General features: G+C 42.8%; 2 protein-coding genes across 2 annotated transcripts in view; both read right to left on the bottom strand.

The window, feature by feature from the left end:
* The window catches only part of LOC119140837 (dehydrogenase/reductase SDR family member 12-like), a 38,649-nt gene extending 34,347 nt beyond the window's left edge, over nt 1–4,302 (bottom strand). Inside the window, 2 exon segments of the mRNA XM_037372472.1 lie at nt 3,690–3,823; nt 4,241–4,302. Coding sequence (XP_037228369.1) covers nt 3,690–3,823; nt 4,241–4,296 — 190 coding nt within the window. The 5' untranslated portion in view covers nt 4,297–4,302.
* Nucleotides 4,303–16,670: 12,368 nt separating this feature from the next.
* On the bottom strand, nt 16,671–17,021 carry LOC119140841 (transmembrane protein 272-like). Its single transcript, XM_037372477.1, is given in 1 exon segment — nt 16,671–17,021. A coding segment is annotated over 1 exon segment (327 nt). The 5' UTR covers nt 16,998–17,021.
* Nucleotides 17,022–18,773: the final 1,752 nt, after the last annotated feature.

The following is an 18,773-nucleotide window of genomic DNA, read 5'->3' as shown; positions in this document are numbered from 1 at the left end:
AACTAAAACACAGGTTTTGGTCACAAATCCAAAACATACCACTATAGGAGCTGCTATGAAAAAAATTAACTCTATCCTAGCCAAAACACAAAGATAGAAAGACAATGACTGCACTTCTCCATAAGCATACCCTCCTGAACAATTAGTAAAAGCAAAAGTGACAGCTACAGGGGGATACTGTACAGTGATATATGCAGAAGCAAAAAGAATATGTAACAGAAGGGAAGAGAAATTAAAAAAAAAAAAAAAAAAAGATGGGAAAGTATGTAAAGCATGGAACTAGGACCACACACAGAACTTCACAGAGCAGCCAACCTTAGCAAATCAAGAGTGTGTTATTCAAACACATAAAACCTTCAACTCCAGTGCTGAGACTCTGAGACTCATAAATGTTGTTGTAAGAGTGTTGCAGTGCATTAACTTTTCAAAGCCTCGGCCACATAGTTAGGAATAGTAAGTAGGACATCACAAAACATATCAGCAACAAACATTAAGTAAAACAGCGTGCTGCTGGTGATGTTATTAATCATAGAAAACATCACCTAGTGAAATTAAATCACTTCAAACCAAGTGGGTGATAAGCTACTAGACGTTTCCATGTCCGTATGAAACTACTATTGAAAACACAACAGCAAAATGACAAAACAGACTAAGTATCTCAAGGCCTCTGAGGTCTTTAATATTAATCTTCCTAAGAGTAAACAAAAGACTGAAAAAAACCTCACGTGATTGCCGGTTTCTGTCACTATTTCTCCTATGGCAACCTCTGCCCGTTCCTTATTTCGGCAAACCAGATGAACCGTGCCACCTGGTGGATTTCGACAAGAAACGCATTTTATAATTACTATGTTTGGGGGAAGGCATCAACAAAGAAGGAAGGCCGGGAAGCAATGTGCAATTTGCAGTTCTTGTTTGGGGTTAGTTTCCGATACAATCCAAATGAAACAAAAAACCTCTTGTGATTGCATACCAGTTTTCAGGAAATGGCCAAAAATTGCAGCTTAGGAGGTTCAGGTCAGGTATCAAGAAAAAAAGATGCAGAATTTCCATCCTTGCAGGTTTCAAGATCCAGCAAGGCAAAGCAATGGCTGGTTTGATCTAGTGTTGGCAACAGTCTTGCTTCCGGTGAGATGCTGGACAAGATGACCTCTAGAGGTCCCTTCCAGCCATCTTTTCTATGAAAGGAACATGCCGGGCAAGGCTCCTCTCAAAGGCCTGGATACTTATCATGACCTTATAACTTAGCTACCTTAAAGACACCCTTCAAGAAGGGGACCAACGTACAGGTAGGCATAATTCTTTTTAATTTTTATGCTTTGTATTCTCTGATCATCACAAGCAATGTGTTACTCTCGGTCACAGGAATACCCGCACTCTACTTATACCCATTTTTAAGGGTGTTTTAGGGGTTGCTAGCAGTGCATCACTAGAAGGCTCAAGCAATATAATCCCAAAGGATTGATAATAGAAACAATGGTGCTGGGTCACTCTTCTAACACCTGGAACCCAAATGCAAGACACTAAGTCTACCTTCGGAATAGAGCAGTCACACTGCACAGCCCAGAGTGGGGTCTGATAATGAAATTTTCTGTCTACAAGAGAGGTTTTTCCACTGAGGACCACCATTGCAAGTATATTTGGCATGCAGCTAATGCAGCCAACAAGTTTCAAGGTTCTTTTGAAATTTTCTAACAGGGTCTGACTCCTCCACTGCACTGCCAGAGTTGACTGAGTTACTTTTACGAAGTGCATAACTGCAGGCAGCAGGGGGAAACTCCTGAATCTGGGATAATCATACAAATTACACTAGCCAACATTTAATACAGTTTTGTCTTCATTTTGTGTTACACATATACTATACATGGAAGGAACCATGCACAGCCAGCCACTGAGTATTTCCAGATCAGAATGAAAGTCTTTGACCCAGGGAGAACAGATTTCATAAGCAAGACAAAAGGCAATCAGAAGGGGCAGCATCCAATGCTTGCTTCTTTGGCCATTCTCACAGTGACTGCAGGCTTCACTGCAAAGGAGGGCTTTAGTTACAGATCTTAAGGCAGTTAAGGATGTACACTTGCAGATGTTTAAGGAGCTCTTCCCAAGACACAGGGTACAGCACAAGTAATGTGTACAAATTAGACACATGGAAGAAGCAGCTGGCCTTCAAGCTGATCAGGAACATTCTCATAGTCTACACTGAAAAATCTTCAGTGGAAATATTTGGGTTCTAAGGGCTTTGAATATGAACATTTTTCTTGATGTTAAGGAGAGGGGGAAATTTTGGTGTGACCTATAGGCTAGGAAAGGGATTTGAATATATTTTCCGTAGTAAAGATTGGTGTTATTTGAACTTAAACAACACGTGGGAATTGTCAGAGTGGCTGGGAGAAGACTGTGTCAAACTGGAAATGCAGTTCAGAAGACATATGGGAAAGCCCAAATCTGTAATACCCATAAGACACCAATTCAGAGAAAAGCTGAAGTCAGGCTAAAGAAGTTATCATCATTATTTACAAAAATATGAAGTACTTAAAGGTAAAGCCAACATAGCTTTGTTATTCTTTTGCCAAGTCTGAATTCCTTATTTCTTGTCATAGTGTACTTGAAGAGACTCAACTAGAAACTAGGGCCCCAACAACTGACATTGTGTTTCAGAGCGACAAGTTCAAGGACAGGATCAGGATGACTCTTTTAGGTCATTTTAACTTCATATACACAGCAACACAAACACAAGGTTTAGCCAAGCAGTCTGAACCCAAGGTTGTTCTTTGGGCTCCAAATACCAGACATGGTGACCAAATCCTATGCAGATCCAGTCATCTTGACAGCTTTCAAAACCTGGCAGTCATATCTGTTTATGAGCAAAATAGTCTCCAGACAAAGCAATACTTAGATAAGGCTATTATACATAATGGCAGTGGTGGGAACCTGAAATCAATCTTATACTGGCTACTAGCACTGATGGGGATCTTTAACTCAAAGGCTCTTTCATGCTAATAATTTTGAATCAGTTTAACTGAGTCACCACTTTACCTCATAAGATAGTTATGAAACCTAGGCAGGCAAAGAGAGCAAAGAGCTGCAAGCTCCTCCCTTCCATCCTACATGCCAAAACTCCTATCACAAGAAGTATTATTGTGCCAACTCTGAAAGTGATTAGGTTTATCCTTCACCAGCAGCTAGTTCCAGTTCATACCATCTCCTTGCTTACAGAAAGCAACAGAAAAAAAATGGTTGCTTTTAACCAGTTAAAGGGCACAAGCTCCAGGTTATTATCACTTGGATCAAGTGTAGCTTCTTTTATACCCGTCCATCTCAGCTTAGCAAAGCCAATTGTTTTCTTTCATCATATGATACAATCGTAACTTCTTCAAAACTGTTCAAATTTAGCCAGGCTGCTACTTGTACCACATCAGCCATAAGTAGACCTCTATCCACCAGCACCACCACAAGGGCCAGATAGTTTCAGTAAACCTGCACTTGAGAAACACTTTGCAGATTGTCTCCACTAATGTGGTTTCATTACTCCAGTTTTCACAGCACTGATCATACTTAAACTTGAAAAATAACACGCCTGACCACTCATCCCCGGGAGCTGCATCTTTGCGCTTGTGCTGGAAGGGCAGACCTGATCCCTTCCATCTTCTCCGTATGGACCCCTCATGGCTCCTCACGCCTGCCCGGCTCACCTCTCCTTGCTATCTCTTTGGCTGTGGCCTTGCCAATGCCACTGTTGGCACCAGTGACCAGAAAGGATCTCCCAGCCACGTCCACCTCCACATCAGCTGGATTGAAGTGCTTGGAAGCAGACTCATAGCTGGTCCTGAATAAATCAGAGACACCTGTGAGAAACTAGAAGAGAGTACTTCCAAAAAACACAGGGGGCAGTTGAGAAGCGTTCTTCCCTCACAGCTCCGCGTGGGCTAAACACCCCCTCCTCCCCGTTATCCCCCGTGCTCGAGGGAGAGGCCAGGTATAGCACCAGTGACACTGCAGCGAGTGACATAGCGACAGCTGAAGGCCTTTGCTCGCCACAGGCCACACGGGCCAAGCCCTGAGAGGCGGGAGCCGGCCCGGCTGTAGCCCCGGGGCAGGTGCCTGCGCGGGCAGCTCCCACAGGGAAGACGCTGACATCGGTCCGCTCAGGCGGAGCGGGGGAGGCTGCCATTAAAAATACACAGAAACCGAACGCCCAGAAACGGCCCCAGCCTGTCCACAGCGCCCGCCCCGCCGCCTGTACCTCGTGTATTCCCGCAGCCCCTTCACGAACCACACGGCACTGCGGCACCAGGACATGGCGCCGCTGCCGCCACAGCAACGCTGCCCCGCCCCTGCCCTTACATAAGGCGCCCGGCCCGGCCCGGCCCGGCCCAGCCCTGCCCTGCTCTGCCCGTCCGCCGTTAGGTAACGGCCCGGGGTGGCCTGGCCCGCCCGCCCGCCTACCTGCCTGCCCGTCTACCTGCCTGCCGTTAGGTAACGGCCCGGGGCGACCCTGCCCGCGGTGGCCGCCGCCGTTACGGGCTGCCCGCCCGCCTGAGGGTGCGAGGGCTAGGGCGGGTAGTGCATGTCTGTGGCGGGGAGTTGTGCCTCTCTTCCTCCCCCGCAGCAGTTTGCGGGTTGTTTTTTTCTTATTCTTTCCGTTCCCCCCCTCCCTCGTCAGGCGGTGAGGGAAGGGGGCCGCTTCCAGCCGCCGGCCTGGGTGCCTCCAGCCAGCCCTGGGGTGCTTCGGCGGGTGCCGCAGTCTCCGGCCGCGGCGCCCGGTGGCGGCGGTGGCAGAGGGGAGGAGAGTTTCCCTGGGCACCTGCCGGCCACAGGCGCCAGTGCCAGCCACAGCGACAGTGCTAGCCGAGCCGAGGCTGGAAATGGGGTGTCATTTTGGGAATGGGGAGCGCTCTGCAGGACCTGGGCCTGCATCCCCTGCTCTGGAAAGCTGTCCCAGGGATGCTCCTGCAGAAACAGCAACAGCTGTGTTGTGCCACACCAAGTAGCAGTTTATGTAAGAAAGAAGCCTGTGAAATTCCCGGCTCCTGCTGATGGGTTATGGGATGCCTGTACACAAGCGGCCATTGCAGTAGGGGTAGTGAAACTTAAAATGTGTTTTCAGTTCCTCTGGTATGTGCATTGGAGCTATGAAGCCTAAGAGAATCACTTGGAATTGCACATCTGGATGACCCATGTTAGCCATAAGGAAATTGTCATTGTAGTTATGTCTTTAAATACATTAAAGGACTATGCACTCACAAAATTCCGTGTGTGAATTAGAGAAATTCACGTATTTTATGTGGTGTGCAGGGCCACACTCAGAGAAGCTACTTTGGGGAACCCCTCTTAAGTTTTCAAGAGCTTAAGTTACCGGGTTTCAATAGGAGAGATCGTGGAGGAATGGGAATATTCTTTCTTTTTTTGACCCTGTATGATAGCCTGATGCTTCTCTTTCTAAATCTCTTTGCTCTGGCAAAGGCCTTGTACTAAAGCGTTCAATTTTTTCAGCACCTTGTGTATTAGGCTTGCACAAAAGGTACTTCCCACAGTGAATTTAAAACTTTTGAACCCAGCACTATCTGTTTGTACTAGGTATCGTGGGTGAAATAAGAGTTTTCAGAGGGAAAAAAAGAGACAGTGATGTTTTCTTCCATTCAGAGACCATCCAGCTAAATGTCATACCAGTGCATGAAATCTCAAAATGCTTGTTCATGTTAAAACAGTTGAAAGTATTTATTCAAAACCTCAGTCAGTTTTAACTGACTTTGTTCTTGGAAATGGCTGGGACATTTTGACTGAAGTGTTCCTAAACAATTCATCCTGATTCTGATGCTTGAAATTGAGACTTCTGGCCCAGAAAGGAACAGCTTGGCAAGAGTGTGAGTGGCAGAATATTATTTCCTATAATGGCAGATGAATGGCAGCCTGAACTACAGATGCATACTATGATGCCTCTAAGTATATAATTGTGAGCTATATGGAAATAGTTTTGTGATCATCACCTACAACATGCAATTAGGAACCAAAACTGTACAGCCTAGACTGCTATAATGATGTTAGATAATCACACTTACTGTGAACTGAGTGGATGTTAGGCTTGTGCAAGTCCTGCTTACAGGCTGAGATAATGTCCTCTCTTCCTACTTTCAATCCCTTGCCCTCCGTGCCCTTAAGCTTCTCCCTATCCCCCACACCCTGTACAAATCTGTCTGGTTATTCTCAGACCCTGGCTCAGAGAGAATACACAGCAGAGGAAAACCAGAGAATTATGTGGGCATGCCTGCTGTTATGAATATCAAGGCAGAAAACTGAAGTGTTGTCCCATGTTTTTATGCTAGTTAGAGAATGTCTCACCTTAGGCTTTGTAACCCTTGGTGCATCTCAGCGTGCTGTCAGGAGAACAGTAATGTTCCACGGTTGCTTATGCCACAGAATTAGCTGCATTCTTTAGAGGAAATATGGTTTCAGTCTGAAAAACATAAGCAAACCCCAAACAAAAAAAAACCCAAAACACCACCCTGTGGAAGTTCCTGTGAATAAATGCAATAAGCCAGGTTGTGCTTTATTCCCTTGTCACTTCTGTGTTTACTCTGTTTATTTCTTAAGCACTGAGACTATGGCTTAGCACAGACAAAACTGGATGATGGCTCTGATGTGTTTTGTTTGTAGTTTCAGTCTATGTTCTCACAGACTGGGGGGTTTGTGGGTCTGCTGACCTCTGAAAGGAAATGGGGTGTATGCACATATGCAGAATTCATTGTAGGCTAAACCATTTGGACTGTAAACAACAAGATGCTGTGTGGTGTAGCTCTGAGGTACTAACCAAAGTGAGTATGCACAGCAGAAGCTGTCCATGAGTCAAACACAAAAATATGTTACATCAGCCAGATGATGTGAACAGCTCATAATATTTGGGGGTTTAAGCAGTAATGGGCAATTACAGCATATTACTCTTAAAAATATTAGAGAGGATAAGATTGTTAGGAGAACATTTGAATGTAGGGTTGGGAACCAGTGTCACCCTGGTACACACACAAAATTCTCTGAGGATATTATATAAATACTGCATCACCACTACTGTGATGTTAGCCATATCCTTCTAGCAAATGCCATTTTCAGCAGATTTCCTAACTGCTGAGACACGATGCCTTTGCCAGAGCGCAACAAACCCTGAGCACACTCTTCTGCTTAGACACACTTGCTTTTTCCATAGTGAGTGCCTAAGCTTGCACCCGGAAAGGATTTGGCACATCACTCTGTCTGAACAACTTCACATCAGAAGCAAGCCATTGCATGCTGTCCTAACACCTAGATGTTTCTGCTACCTCATTTTACCCCCTGTGATATTTCACTTTTGTATTGTTGTTCCAGAGGCAGGAGACTGCAGAGACCCTATGAATGGATGAATGGTCTCTGGCTAACCCAGCCATTTCATTGATGAGGCACTATGGGTTGTGCGCAGAAGAAAGGTAAGACGTAGTTTTGCCCAGAGTTGGCTGGTGCTAATGAAGGGCCTGCCTTGCCAAAAAAAAAAAATAATAATTGTACAGGCAAAATTTATGCCCACATCAAGACTTTTGGCTGCATTTTGCCTTTTGTACTGAATTCTAGATTGATATACCTTGTTAGCTGATTTAGAATCCATTCTGGAACTTGGAAATTTGGAGTTACAGCTTTAGATTTCTTTCATGGGTGCTACTAGCTTAGCATTAGACTCCAGTAGGACACTGCTCTGAATATGAGGAATTTTTTAGACAAGGAATTCTCCTCATGGTGACATGCGGAATTAGACTCTATAACTCGAAAGTTATAAAGTAGGTATGTTTATTGCGCGCAGATGCACGGGGGATCGCTCCTCCACAATCGTGCATACCCGAAATGATGAACCATCTCACATTTATACAATGAACAAATGAATATTCAATTAACGCCTATACATATTCGTTACCTAAACCCCGCTTTGTATGTTAATTAGCTTATCAGTCCGTTTCCTGGAATGTGGTGGTCTTGCAGGTTTGTAGGTGATTCATGTTCTTGTGACCATCCCATCTTCTTCAGGTGATTGTGACCACCCAATCTTTTCCAGCAAGGAGACTTAGCACTCCCTCCCTCTAGATAGCATTTGAATGTCTCTCATCTTTTCTTATTCTCTTTTAAATAGCCCCTTTGTTAGAGGAAGAGGGGCAGGCATCTCCCCGTCTCCCCTTTGTTAGAGGAAGAGGGGCAGGCGTCTCCCCATCTCCCCTTTGTTAGAGGAAGAGGGGCAGGCGTCTCCTCAAAACTGTAGTTGTCACCGCACCCATGACTAGTCACCATACCCACATTCCTTAAGCAGACACATACAATCACAATCCATGTCCATTATCCCCATTTCACATTATTTCTCCATATCAATGGAATGGCTGCCAGCATCTTAGATCTTTATCACAGCCAGCAACTGATATGTGTATATATATATATGTGTGTGTGTGTGTAGCCTGCTCCCCCACTGGAAAGGGGGCAATCAAGAGAACCACAAGTCTGTTGAGCTCCTGACATTTCCCTCATTTGAGCACAGAATAAATGGCTTCACCCTGGCTAAACACAACCCACTGTTTAACCCTGATGAAACATACCCAAGGTAACTGTTCCCCTTGAGAACCACCACAACACAGCAGGTATATCTACACGATCAAATAACTCATAGCATATTCCCAGGTCCTGATCATTTTATTGTCCATACTAGGCAAACAATTGTTGATGCCCAGGCTCTTTTTAGGTATTAAACAGATATTTCTATCCAAAACAAGCTCAAACACCATCAGGGGGATAGTTTGCTCAAGGGGTAATTAGTTCCCAAGTGCTATAAATGAGACAGCACCAGGTTTAGCACTGCACAGCTTGGCTTGGCACTGGTGATCCTGCATTCAGGTAGATGCATTTACCAGTGTAGAAATAGCCTATGAGTCTGTTATGCAGGCCCTCCATGAATGCACATAACCCTCAAAGCAAACAAAAATTCTGAAATGTTGTGACTGAGCCTCCAGATACTAGGATTTCTCATACAGTAATAAATTGAGAATCTCAGTATTTTCTTAAAACATAAGAGCTAGTAAAAAATGCCTCTCTGGCCCCCAGCTGGACTAAAGTGAAAAACACACCTTAAACTCAATCCATCTTTGTACCTGTCAAAAAGCAAGTAGTTTTAAACAAAGTTTTAATTGCCTCCCCACATAAAAGAAAAGTTAAAAATACCAATTTCTGTTAAGGCCTGTGTGATTCAGCATGTTTCATGTTTTCTTTCCAAGGGAAGACAGAGTACTCAAGAGCTGAAAAACAATTGTCTATTACATGGAATGGGTTGGGTTGGAAGGGACCTTAGAAATCATGGTTCCAATCCCCCTGCCATGACCAGGGACACCTTACACTAGACCAGGTTATATAAAATGTTTAAGAGCAGCTTCAAGGCCATCTTGCCAATCTGTTTTGGGGTTTGGTTATTTCTTTGTTGGTTGGGGTTTTTTTGAGAGAGAAAGACCAAAATCTCTGTCTTACAGACAACTGGCTCATTTCTTGCTTCCTATCAGAGATCTGGCAGGCTGTTGTGCATTCTCTGCTTTCTTTGCAGTTACCAATTTTCTAATCTTAATTAGAAAATCTCTGTGCCTGCTCCCATTAAATCAATCAGACATTGCCACTGATTGCAATGGGAACAGGAGCAGGCTTTTAGGGCCAGATTTGCAGAAAAGCTGGGCATCTATAATTGGGATCAGGTTGTCAAAGGAAGTAGCAACCACGTGCAAGCCACTGTTGCTGTGGGAGCCACTTCCAACCCTGCATTTGCCATGCTGGCCTCAGCTCTGGGTGCAGAACACTTGAAAGCTCCAGCTTTAGACGCTAGCTCTGCCCCAGTGACTGTAATAGCAATTAAGAGCTGTCAGCAGCCTGGGGGGGAGGCAGTTGGCACTCTGCTTCATCCAGGCAAAAGGAGGAGAGTTTGGCAAGTGGTTGAAGAGGAACATCCAGGCCTTGAGGTCTCAGGGACATGTCTGTAGTGCTTATGCTAGCAGCAGGGTGAGAGAAGCAAAAGCTGCTCATCCTGAATGCAGGGATGGGTTAAGGTTCTGGCATGTGTGGTGTCTTTATGAATGGTAGGGTATTTTCTTTGTTGTGTGCTCATATACCCAAGTCATCGTTAAGTTTGCCAGCTGCTGTCATCAGCAGTGTTGTTTCCAATGAAGTGTCAGGCTTTCCCAAGACCAAACAGCCTTTTGTTCTTGAGAAACAAATGTGGCAGTATGTCATCAGCTCAGCTGAATCACTCCTTTTTACTCAGGGGCCAGTAAAAGACATCTCATACTTTGCCTTGCAGAAGTATAGGTTTGCTCCATCAGCTGCTGAGGGCCCTGGTCTCTGTGAGCCTGTGGAGCCTCCCAGGGGAAGGCATGTCCTGGCAAGGAGAGGGACCACCAAGTGTCTTCCCAAAGTGAAAAGAATTCACTGGGAGCAGCAGCTAAACCTGCTGCTAACCTAATTAATCTATGTATAGGAGATAATTTATGCATACTTTAGTATACAACTGTTTTAAAAATACTAGCAGCCTTATAGTTGACATTCATCTTTGAAAATTTTTAGTCAATAAAAGGTCAATTTTATGATTTCCGTGAGTGAAAAAATATCTTTATATCCTTACAGTAGGCAACATACTTGAATGGACACATTTGTTGCTAGGCTGTGACGGTAATGCAGTACTAATATTTTCTTCAGCTAGCTGTTTCTCTTCTTATTGTTCTTCTACCCTGTTCTTACTACCAGATGTTGGACAGGGATGCCCATGGGCTGGCTGACTCAGGTGAGTTCTGCTATACTCCACTCTTTTCTCTTATTTTTCTTATTCTTCTGCAAATCTTACACCTTATTAGCATTGATTATTCTAGCACAGTTGTTACCAAATTGCAGATAACTTCTAGTAGTATGTATCTACCAAGAAATATCTACAAGTAGGGCAACAGAGACACCTCAGCTTATATGGTTGCTGTATGTCGTCTTCAAATGCCAAAGGAATGGACTGAAGTTTTGTGTCTGCGAGCAGTCCACATGCTGTGGTAACAGAACCCACAGAGATGCGTAAAACTTACCCATATAAAGCTATGGAGCCAAACCCTCCCCTGCAAGTAACCACCAGACTTGTTTATTAAAAGTTTTATTCCACCTGTCTTTGGACAGATTTTTTCAAAAGTCCATTAAAAATAATGAAGCAACTCTTTCTGATAGATTCTGAAAAGAAATAGAATTTATGAACTAGTAATGTGAAATCCATGCAGCAGTAGAATAGCAATACAAAGAGCAAAAATAAGCAACAATAATAAAAAGGTGTTGTCTATAGCAACTTGTGAACAAATGTGCTCAGTGGATTTTTTTTTTCCCCACTATTTGCGCTCTGGGTACTCATTTCATATTGGTACTGAAAGGCTAAATAAGTTTTTTGCAAAGGTCTGAGAATCAAATCCTTAAGATATGCAGGTACGTAACTCACATGGACATCAAGAGGACCTTGTTAAAAAAAGCTTTCATGTATGTTGGCCTACAGGCCCACAGTTTGTATCTCTGAGCATCTCTCACATTTGAGCTGCTGTACTGCAGCAGAGGGAAAGGTATCACAGATTCCCCCTTTGCTTGAGTACTAATGATCATGCAGAAGAGCCAGTATGGCTTAGATTCAAATCTGTGGGTGAAATCAATCTCTGATATAACTATTTATCTCAGTGAAATTGCAGCAGGGTTGATTATAATTAGCATGACTGCTAAATGTAAAGTACCTTAATCTTTAAACTCCAGTCACATAGGCTCATGCACTTACACTGGTCAATATCTTGCTCCCTGCATTTTTATTCAGATGAGACATCTGGTAGAAATTTACTGTTACAAACATGTATATGTGATTTCTCAGAACTTCATACAATTTCTTTGAAAACCTGTTCTTGCAATATAACCTTGTTCCTTTTAGCAGTTTTCTTGTACTATGCACCATCACATGGCACTTGTCAGCCTTTTTTATTTTCCCTCTAATATTATACCCTTTCAAAACATTTTCTTTTCCCTGGTATGGCTACCACCTGTGGAACTTTCATGTATTGCAGCAGTGAACAGTAACCTCAAGAAACATAAGCCAAGAAGCAACAATTTCAAATGGCAGTCCTGATGTAACAATCCTTTCCATATCATATGTAGAATATACATAGGTCTTCATCATGATGCAAGATCTCTATCAATTAGAATCTGGGGAAGATGAATAATCAGAGATAAGATTCAAAATAACTGATCTGGTTTAGAATGTTTTACAATGTATACAAGTTATCACCAGTTTAATCTTCATAGCCCTGTGCCTGTCAAAGCATTTAGGCTCATTTACACCAGCTGTTCACATTTCAGGATCTGACACGTTCAGAACAGCTTTTGACATAACCTAGAATAGCTCCTGCTTCTCTATTTTTTTCTGCAGTCACCTTGTAGTTTTAAAAACTAATGTCCTGGGACCTCATAAAGCTCAGAGCAAGTGCTGTGTGAGAGATCTGCTTCTTTTATCCCACAGCACAACGTTCCTGTTTCTGCTCCTGAAGAGATGTGATATGTCTGATGTTCATCTTTCCTCTCTGGGTCAGCAGGTAGGAACTGTCTGTGTTCAGCATTTGGAATGAAGGAACAAAGCATTTGCCTGTCTGGCTGCAGTTTTTAAAATAGCTGTGGGAAGATGCTCCCTAGAGCTTTGGAGTATTATGCCCATTGCTGAAGAAGGTGGAGTAATGGGAGGAGAAATATACTGTAGGCAATAAACTGTAATAAGGTGATTTATTTCATGGTTGTTACCACTGCATTTATGATATACATATGTCTAGAGTCTGTGTGTGCATGCAAAAGTGCCTTTGTGTCTTTATATTATTAGATTTTTGTAGTACCCATAACTAGAAGTAAGCAGGCTTGAAATAATGTATATTTTTTTGCTTTAAAAGCTAGAAATAGACCTTTGTTTCTCAAGAAGGCAAGAGGATTTAACTGGAACAGTTACAGCTGGTTTCCTGCATTGTAGTCAACATATTTCTGAGTTCATAATAATTAGCTTAAGGGTGTATTTTTTTCCATTTCCAGAACACATTTACATTACCGTGGGGGAAAAAAAAAAAAAAGAAAGAAAAAAGAACATTTCAATTTGTAATTTTGGTCCACTGGCAAAATATTAAATGTTTTCATACCAAGGTGTAGATTGTATTTTCAGCCATTTGACCTTTGGGCTGTAATGACTTAATTCCCCCACAGCTGTTTCTGAGGAAATGTAAATGTGCCTACTTCTCTAGGGACTGAGCATATATGTCTGGGACACCATCAGTTTGTGGCAATTTAAAACATTGCTGCTTGCCAAGTTAAGGTGCTGTGGCCCATGCATATGTTCCTAGCTTATCCCAAAGTGAGATAAAGTGCCTTCAATTAAGCTACTCTGGATTTAAGCAGAGTGCTTTATTTAGCCATTGGAGCAACCCAAGAGAAATTACACTGCTGATGGTGGGTCAGGAGAAGAGTGGTAACTTAGTAAGTCACTGTAACTCAGTTGTACTTAATGATATGCCCAAAACCAGGTGTTCCTGCTCCACACCTGCATGATTTTTGCCTGCTGAAGGACACAGTAGCAGTGAAAGTGCAGAAGGCACATCAAGTCTCTCTGGATACAGAGCTGATGGCTCCAACAGTTTTGGAGGTGTTGATGTTCACACTTAGATGTGCCATAGCTTATTTACATAAGTAAAGGTAAATACTATTGATTTGGAATTTTCCTCTCCTAACAAAGCTTTTTTGTTTACTTTGTATAACTTCAAAATATTTCACAAATGCCTTTTGCTTTGTTAATACTTTCTCCATCATACTGGGTTTATGCCAACAAGGTACTAAACACCAGCACTTTGTTTTGACAGAAGTTTCCTGCGATATCAATGAAGGCACTGGGTTCTTATACCTAAAGAATTAAGCTTGCGTGGTAGACTGTAAAGAAGCAGTTAGCCTTAGCCTCCCATGAATGAGACATAGGCCTCAGGCTTACTGTTGTGCGGCTGAAGTTTGATAAATCATTGCACATCTGCTGAGCTGCTGTAACTGTGTTCACAGAGGCACACAAAATGCAAGGCAATGTGACTTTGCTTACATCTCCTCCGGGCTGAACTAGAATCACCTCCTATTTGCTCAGATAGGAGTGCATACATCATCACTTGCTGCAAGGTTACTGAATGTGCAGTGGCGTGGGAATCAATTCAGAGTTAATCAGGAGTATGAGCCCTTAATTCTTTGTGATCAAGAATTATTCTAGCAGTGTTTTATAAGAAAGGGAAGTTTGTACTGGAGTCCTGTGTATCTATTTTCTTGTTAAATATCTTTTACATTATCAGCTGAGTATAATTTTCTTTTTTATGCCTGTTCTAAGCTTTTGGGTAAAGTTCATGAGTAACGATAAACAGCTGCTTTGTTGCATTCAAGTAAGTGATGGAGTTATGCCTGCTGATAGGCAGTTTCTTAAATGCTTTGGCATCTTAATGAATGAAAGACGCTTTCCACTGAGGGTAAGATCGCGTAGATCAGTTTAGAACTGAACACTGAAATCCAGGAGCCCAAGTGCTGAGCCAGTGGAGTATTTGGGGTGGGAAGGAGGAATTCTAACATTCCACTGATGGAAGCAGTGCAATTACGTTTCAGAAATGCACAGTACCTTTAGAAAGGCAGTGGAGAACACGGGGAGGAGCAGCTTTTGGCAAAACACAGCCTGTGATTTCTCCCAGACACAATCTGAAGCCCACAAACAAAAGGAAAGATTTCCACTGGTCATATCTCCCTACATAAAATGATGCATGGCCTAAGTCAGCCAGCAGTGTTACTAATTCCCATTCCATGGATTTCTGAGCAGGGACAGCCTGACTGTGACTTCTCCTGAGTGGCTGCTGCCGAGCAGGAGAATGCTACACTAATGCGGCCCTCTTATCGGATTATTTCACCCTTTATCCTACCTTCTTTCTAAGATTAGTTTACTGGAAATAAACAATTTTTAAAGCCAGGACCTGAATTAAAGTCCTTATGAACCAAATGCACCCTTAGTTAACAATACAATAGCCCCTGAGAAAAATGTTTGTGGTTGAAGACAGGTGGTTTCCACAGATGTCACAGTGTGTTCAGCCTCAGTCCCGGGAAGGATGGTTGAGCAGAGCCTGTTTAGCTGTGGCATATTGTTGAGGTTCTTTTACAGATCTCACCCTTCCACAGGCATTGTATAATTCTTTTAGGTTTCTCTAAAACAGAGGTTTCAGCTGTGTGGGTTTTGACAGAAAAAATACCCAAAACACACATCCTCTTCCTGTGTCTGGGGCCACTCTCATGCTTTTATAAAGGGGAGCCCCTCCATTTTGACCATATTAACAGAAGCGCATAAAAGTGAAAGCAGAAAGAGCACTTTTACACTGCATTCATCAACACATGAAAAACAGCCTACCAGGACCAGTTACAGGCTTCTTCCATCATGTCACAAAACAATTGCCTCTGTGCATGCTGGTGCTTTTAAAGCTGACACTGCTGTTGACTCAAAAGCTGTTTGCATTACATCTGTGCATCAAGTATAAATTTTCATATGTACAGCACCAAGGTGAACAAATCAAACGTACACTCACACCGCAACCAGAGAACTGCCACAGCAAACACATCCACCTGAAATTCTCACATCCCTGCCCATGCCTTATTATCGTGTTTTATATTTTAAATCTATATTATATTTAAAATTCATATGTAAAATACCAACATCATTTTTCTATGAACTTGATCACAATGGTTTGAAAACCATCTTTGTGTTGCTGTGGTGCTGTGAAATTACCACTCTACAAAAAGTTGAAGGGTCTCCCCAGACCGAGGAATGCTGAGCCCTGGGTAAAGCACCAATTCAGTACTCTGTAGCTCAGTTCCTTATTCTGCTGATGACTTGCAAAGCAGCCTTGGCTCAGTTTGGATGTATCAGAAAAACACGGATATATTCAGACTATCTGGTTTAGCACCAAAGTTACATATAGATGCTTTCTAGTCTAAGTACCTGGGGGCCGTATTCAGGCTGCCTTTTATACACGCTTGCATTGCAATCATAGCTATTTACAGGCTGGTCCAACAGTGGCCTGAATAGCTCTCCAGTGAGCGTCTAAGTTACTGTCAAAGTCCATGCACCATGCAAGGTGGTCTGAATACAGCCCTTTACCTCTTTGTCTCAGCTCCCTCACCTGTAACACAGGGACAACAGTACACCTCAGCAAGGCTACGGAGATTTTCGGATCCAGTGAAGACAACATGGCTACTTTTATAGGCAAAGGTATACTATGCTGAAACAACATAAGGGGACCTGGGTTTAGAGGAGTTTGCCATCTGCAAGAGCTTACTTCAGATAGAATATCCAAGAGTTAAAAAAGGGGATGTACAAGTTAGCAAGAGTGCACCCTGGCACCCATAGCAGCAATTTTACATTGACTTTGCTGTATTTCAGCTTAGCAATTTCCAGATGGCACTGTATTTTACAATTTTCTCTTGCAGTTGACTATCATACATATATAGTACAACAAAGATGTACACAAGGATGAATTATTGCCTGTTCTTTGTTGTACATGCTTTCCCAAACATCTGGGGTTTTATTTATGTGACATTTAGTCTTCCTTGAAAGAGTATCTTTGCCTGGAAAAACAATATATGCAGCAGCTACAAAAGATGAGGAGAAAGAGAACAGTATGGCTAATAATGAGAACACCAAAGGCAAAAATGTACAGGGTTTTGTCACAGTAATCCTGAGGCTGATGGAAAGGTGGGATGAAATTTGGCAGGTACACAGAAAAAAACCAGTAGTTCCCAAGAATGAACCAGAGAAAGAGGAAAAGGCTGAGAGTTAGATGGATGTAGTACTTGTGAGCATTCTGCCTCCAGGGATATTAGTCATCATCATCAATCACAACAGACTTGGAAAGCAACTGCCTCATCCCGGTTGAGTCATACAGCAGGAGAGTCACCTGGAGGCATTGGAGGAGAAAAAGGCAGTAAGTAATGGGCTGCGGAAAGTCTGAAAACCTGGCCATGGCCAGCCTTTGGGCCGAATTAAAATGGGTGTGGGAAAAAAAATAATCACATGAGAGAAAGCTGAGGACCCACAAATGAGGCAGATCCTGCTGGAAAATAATGCAGTTTTCCCCTACACCAGTGAGATTTAGGCCAGACATTGGGGAAAAAAAAAAAACTTGCCAATGGTAAGAATGGAAAGGCATGAGAACAAATTGTGTAGGGAGACAACAGCAGCTCCCACGCTGAAGACTTAAGAACAGATTAAAGGAACTGCTACATGACTTAAGTAGAGTGGTTCCTGCTGTGTAGCAGGTGGATTTATCTCTCCTGTTTTCCATGGCTATGTAGGTGAATCAGCTTAAATAAAACTATGAAGTATTTAGACTTTGACCTAAACCCCAAATAAATTGCTTCAGCTACTCAGAATGATTCTGTCAAGTTTTCTTCAATTAAATGTAATTTTTTCAGATTGCTCCGTTCCTGCCTTCAGTCAGAACAAGCAGAGAAATAGGTGGAATACCATGATACTGTGAGGTTGGGAAGGTCTGGTCTACAGGGAAATGCAGTAGGATTCATCAGCAACGCTTAGAAGTTTTCTAGTTTATTTTGGGCAATACAAAATATGTAGGTAGGTAGGTATCACAGCACTCTCCAAACTATCAAACTGCAACAAGGTCTTTTACCTTCTCATACCAACATACTCTTCATGCCAGTCCCTCTGTTGCCTTCTCCTAGTCTACCCTCATCCAGAACCTGCTCTTCTCTCTGTTTCTTCCTCAGCTGCTCTCCTTTCCTTGGCTGCCCAACTCCTTAACAGAACCAGCCACAGCTGCACCTTATCTACATCAGCCAACCCACTACCCCTGAAGCCAGCCCACAGCTGGATATTATCAATGATAATTAACCCAGCTTCATTCCTCTACAGGTAGGTAAGTAGGTTGTATGTAGGTGTGTAGAAGCTTTCAAATTTCTGTCCCTAAATGAGTTTCTTAATTTTGGTAGATTTATAGGTGAGATATATAAAGGGTCCAACAAGGATTTGAGCCAAACATTGTGAAACCTGTGTTCTTGCTACACCTGAAACACTTGGCCCAGTCCTCAAGACACTAGCTATTGTTATCACAATTCCCATTTTTAGGTTCCTGTGTAAGCCTTCCTGCAGTGAGCTGTGTCTTTAGGAAAGGGACTCTCAGAAACCAACTGAGCAAGAAACTGCCCTGGCCAACCAGGAATAAAATTCAGATGGAGAGGTAAAAAATGTGGATTTTTGAGTGGCTATGGGGAGTGACATACTGTCCAAGCAGGGGTTCTCAGCTGTGTTCTCTCCAAGTTATATTGTGCTCATTCTTCTCTTTGAAATGAGGTAGAATAGCACCCCTTGTTTTACACTCTTCCTTCTCCATTTGTCAGTGATTAATGGTGAGAACACCAGCTAAGGAAAAGCCATTTGGGTATATGTTTGGCTTAGTTCAGATATTAGTCTGGGTGCCAAATTTTCTACAGGCAAGGCTTAGCAAGAGGATCCAGGACATCTCGGGAAGAGGATTCTCTTGTTCTTCCCTGTAAAACTATTCAATTATATGTAAACAATTACATACTTGTTCAGAAAACCAGCTATTTTTCTAGCCCAGGTGTTGGTACCAGTTTGTGAGAAACAGATTAAAGTCCCAGCACCAACATAGGCCAAAAAAAATGGT

This window comes from Falco rusticolus, chromosome W, assembly GCF_015220075.1.
Source record: "Falco rusticolus isolate bFalRus1 chromosome W, bFalRus1.pri, whole genome shotgun sequence".
Lineage (NCBI taxonomy): Eukaryota > Metazoa > Chordata > Aves > Falconiformes > Falconidae > Falco > Falco rusticolus.
This window is presented reverse-complemented; position numbering and strand designations above follow the sequence as displayed.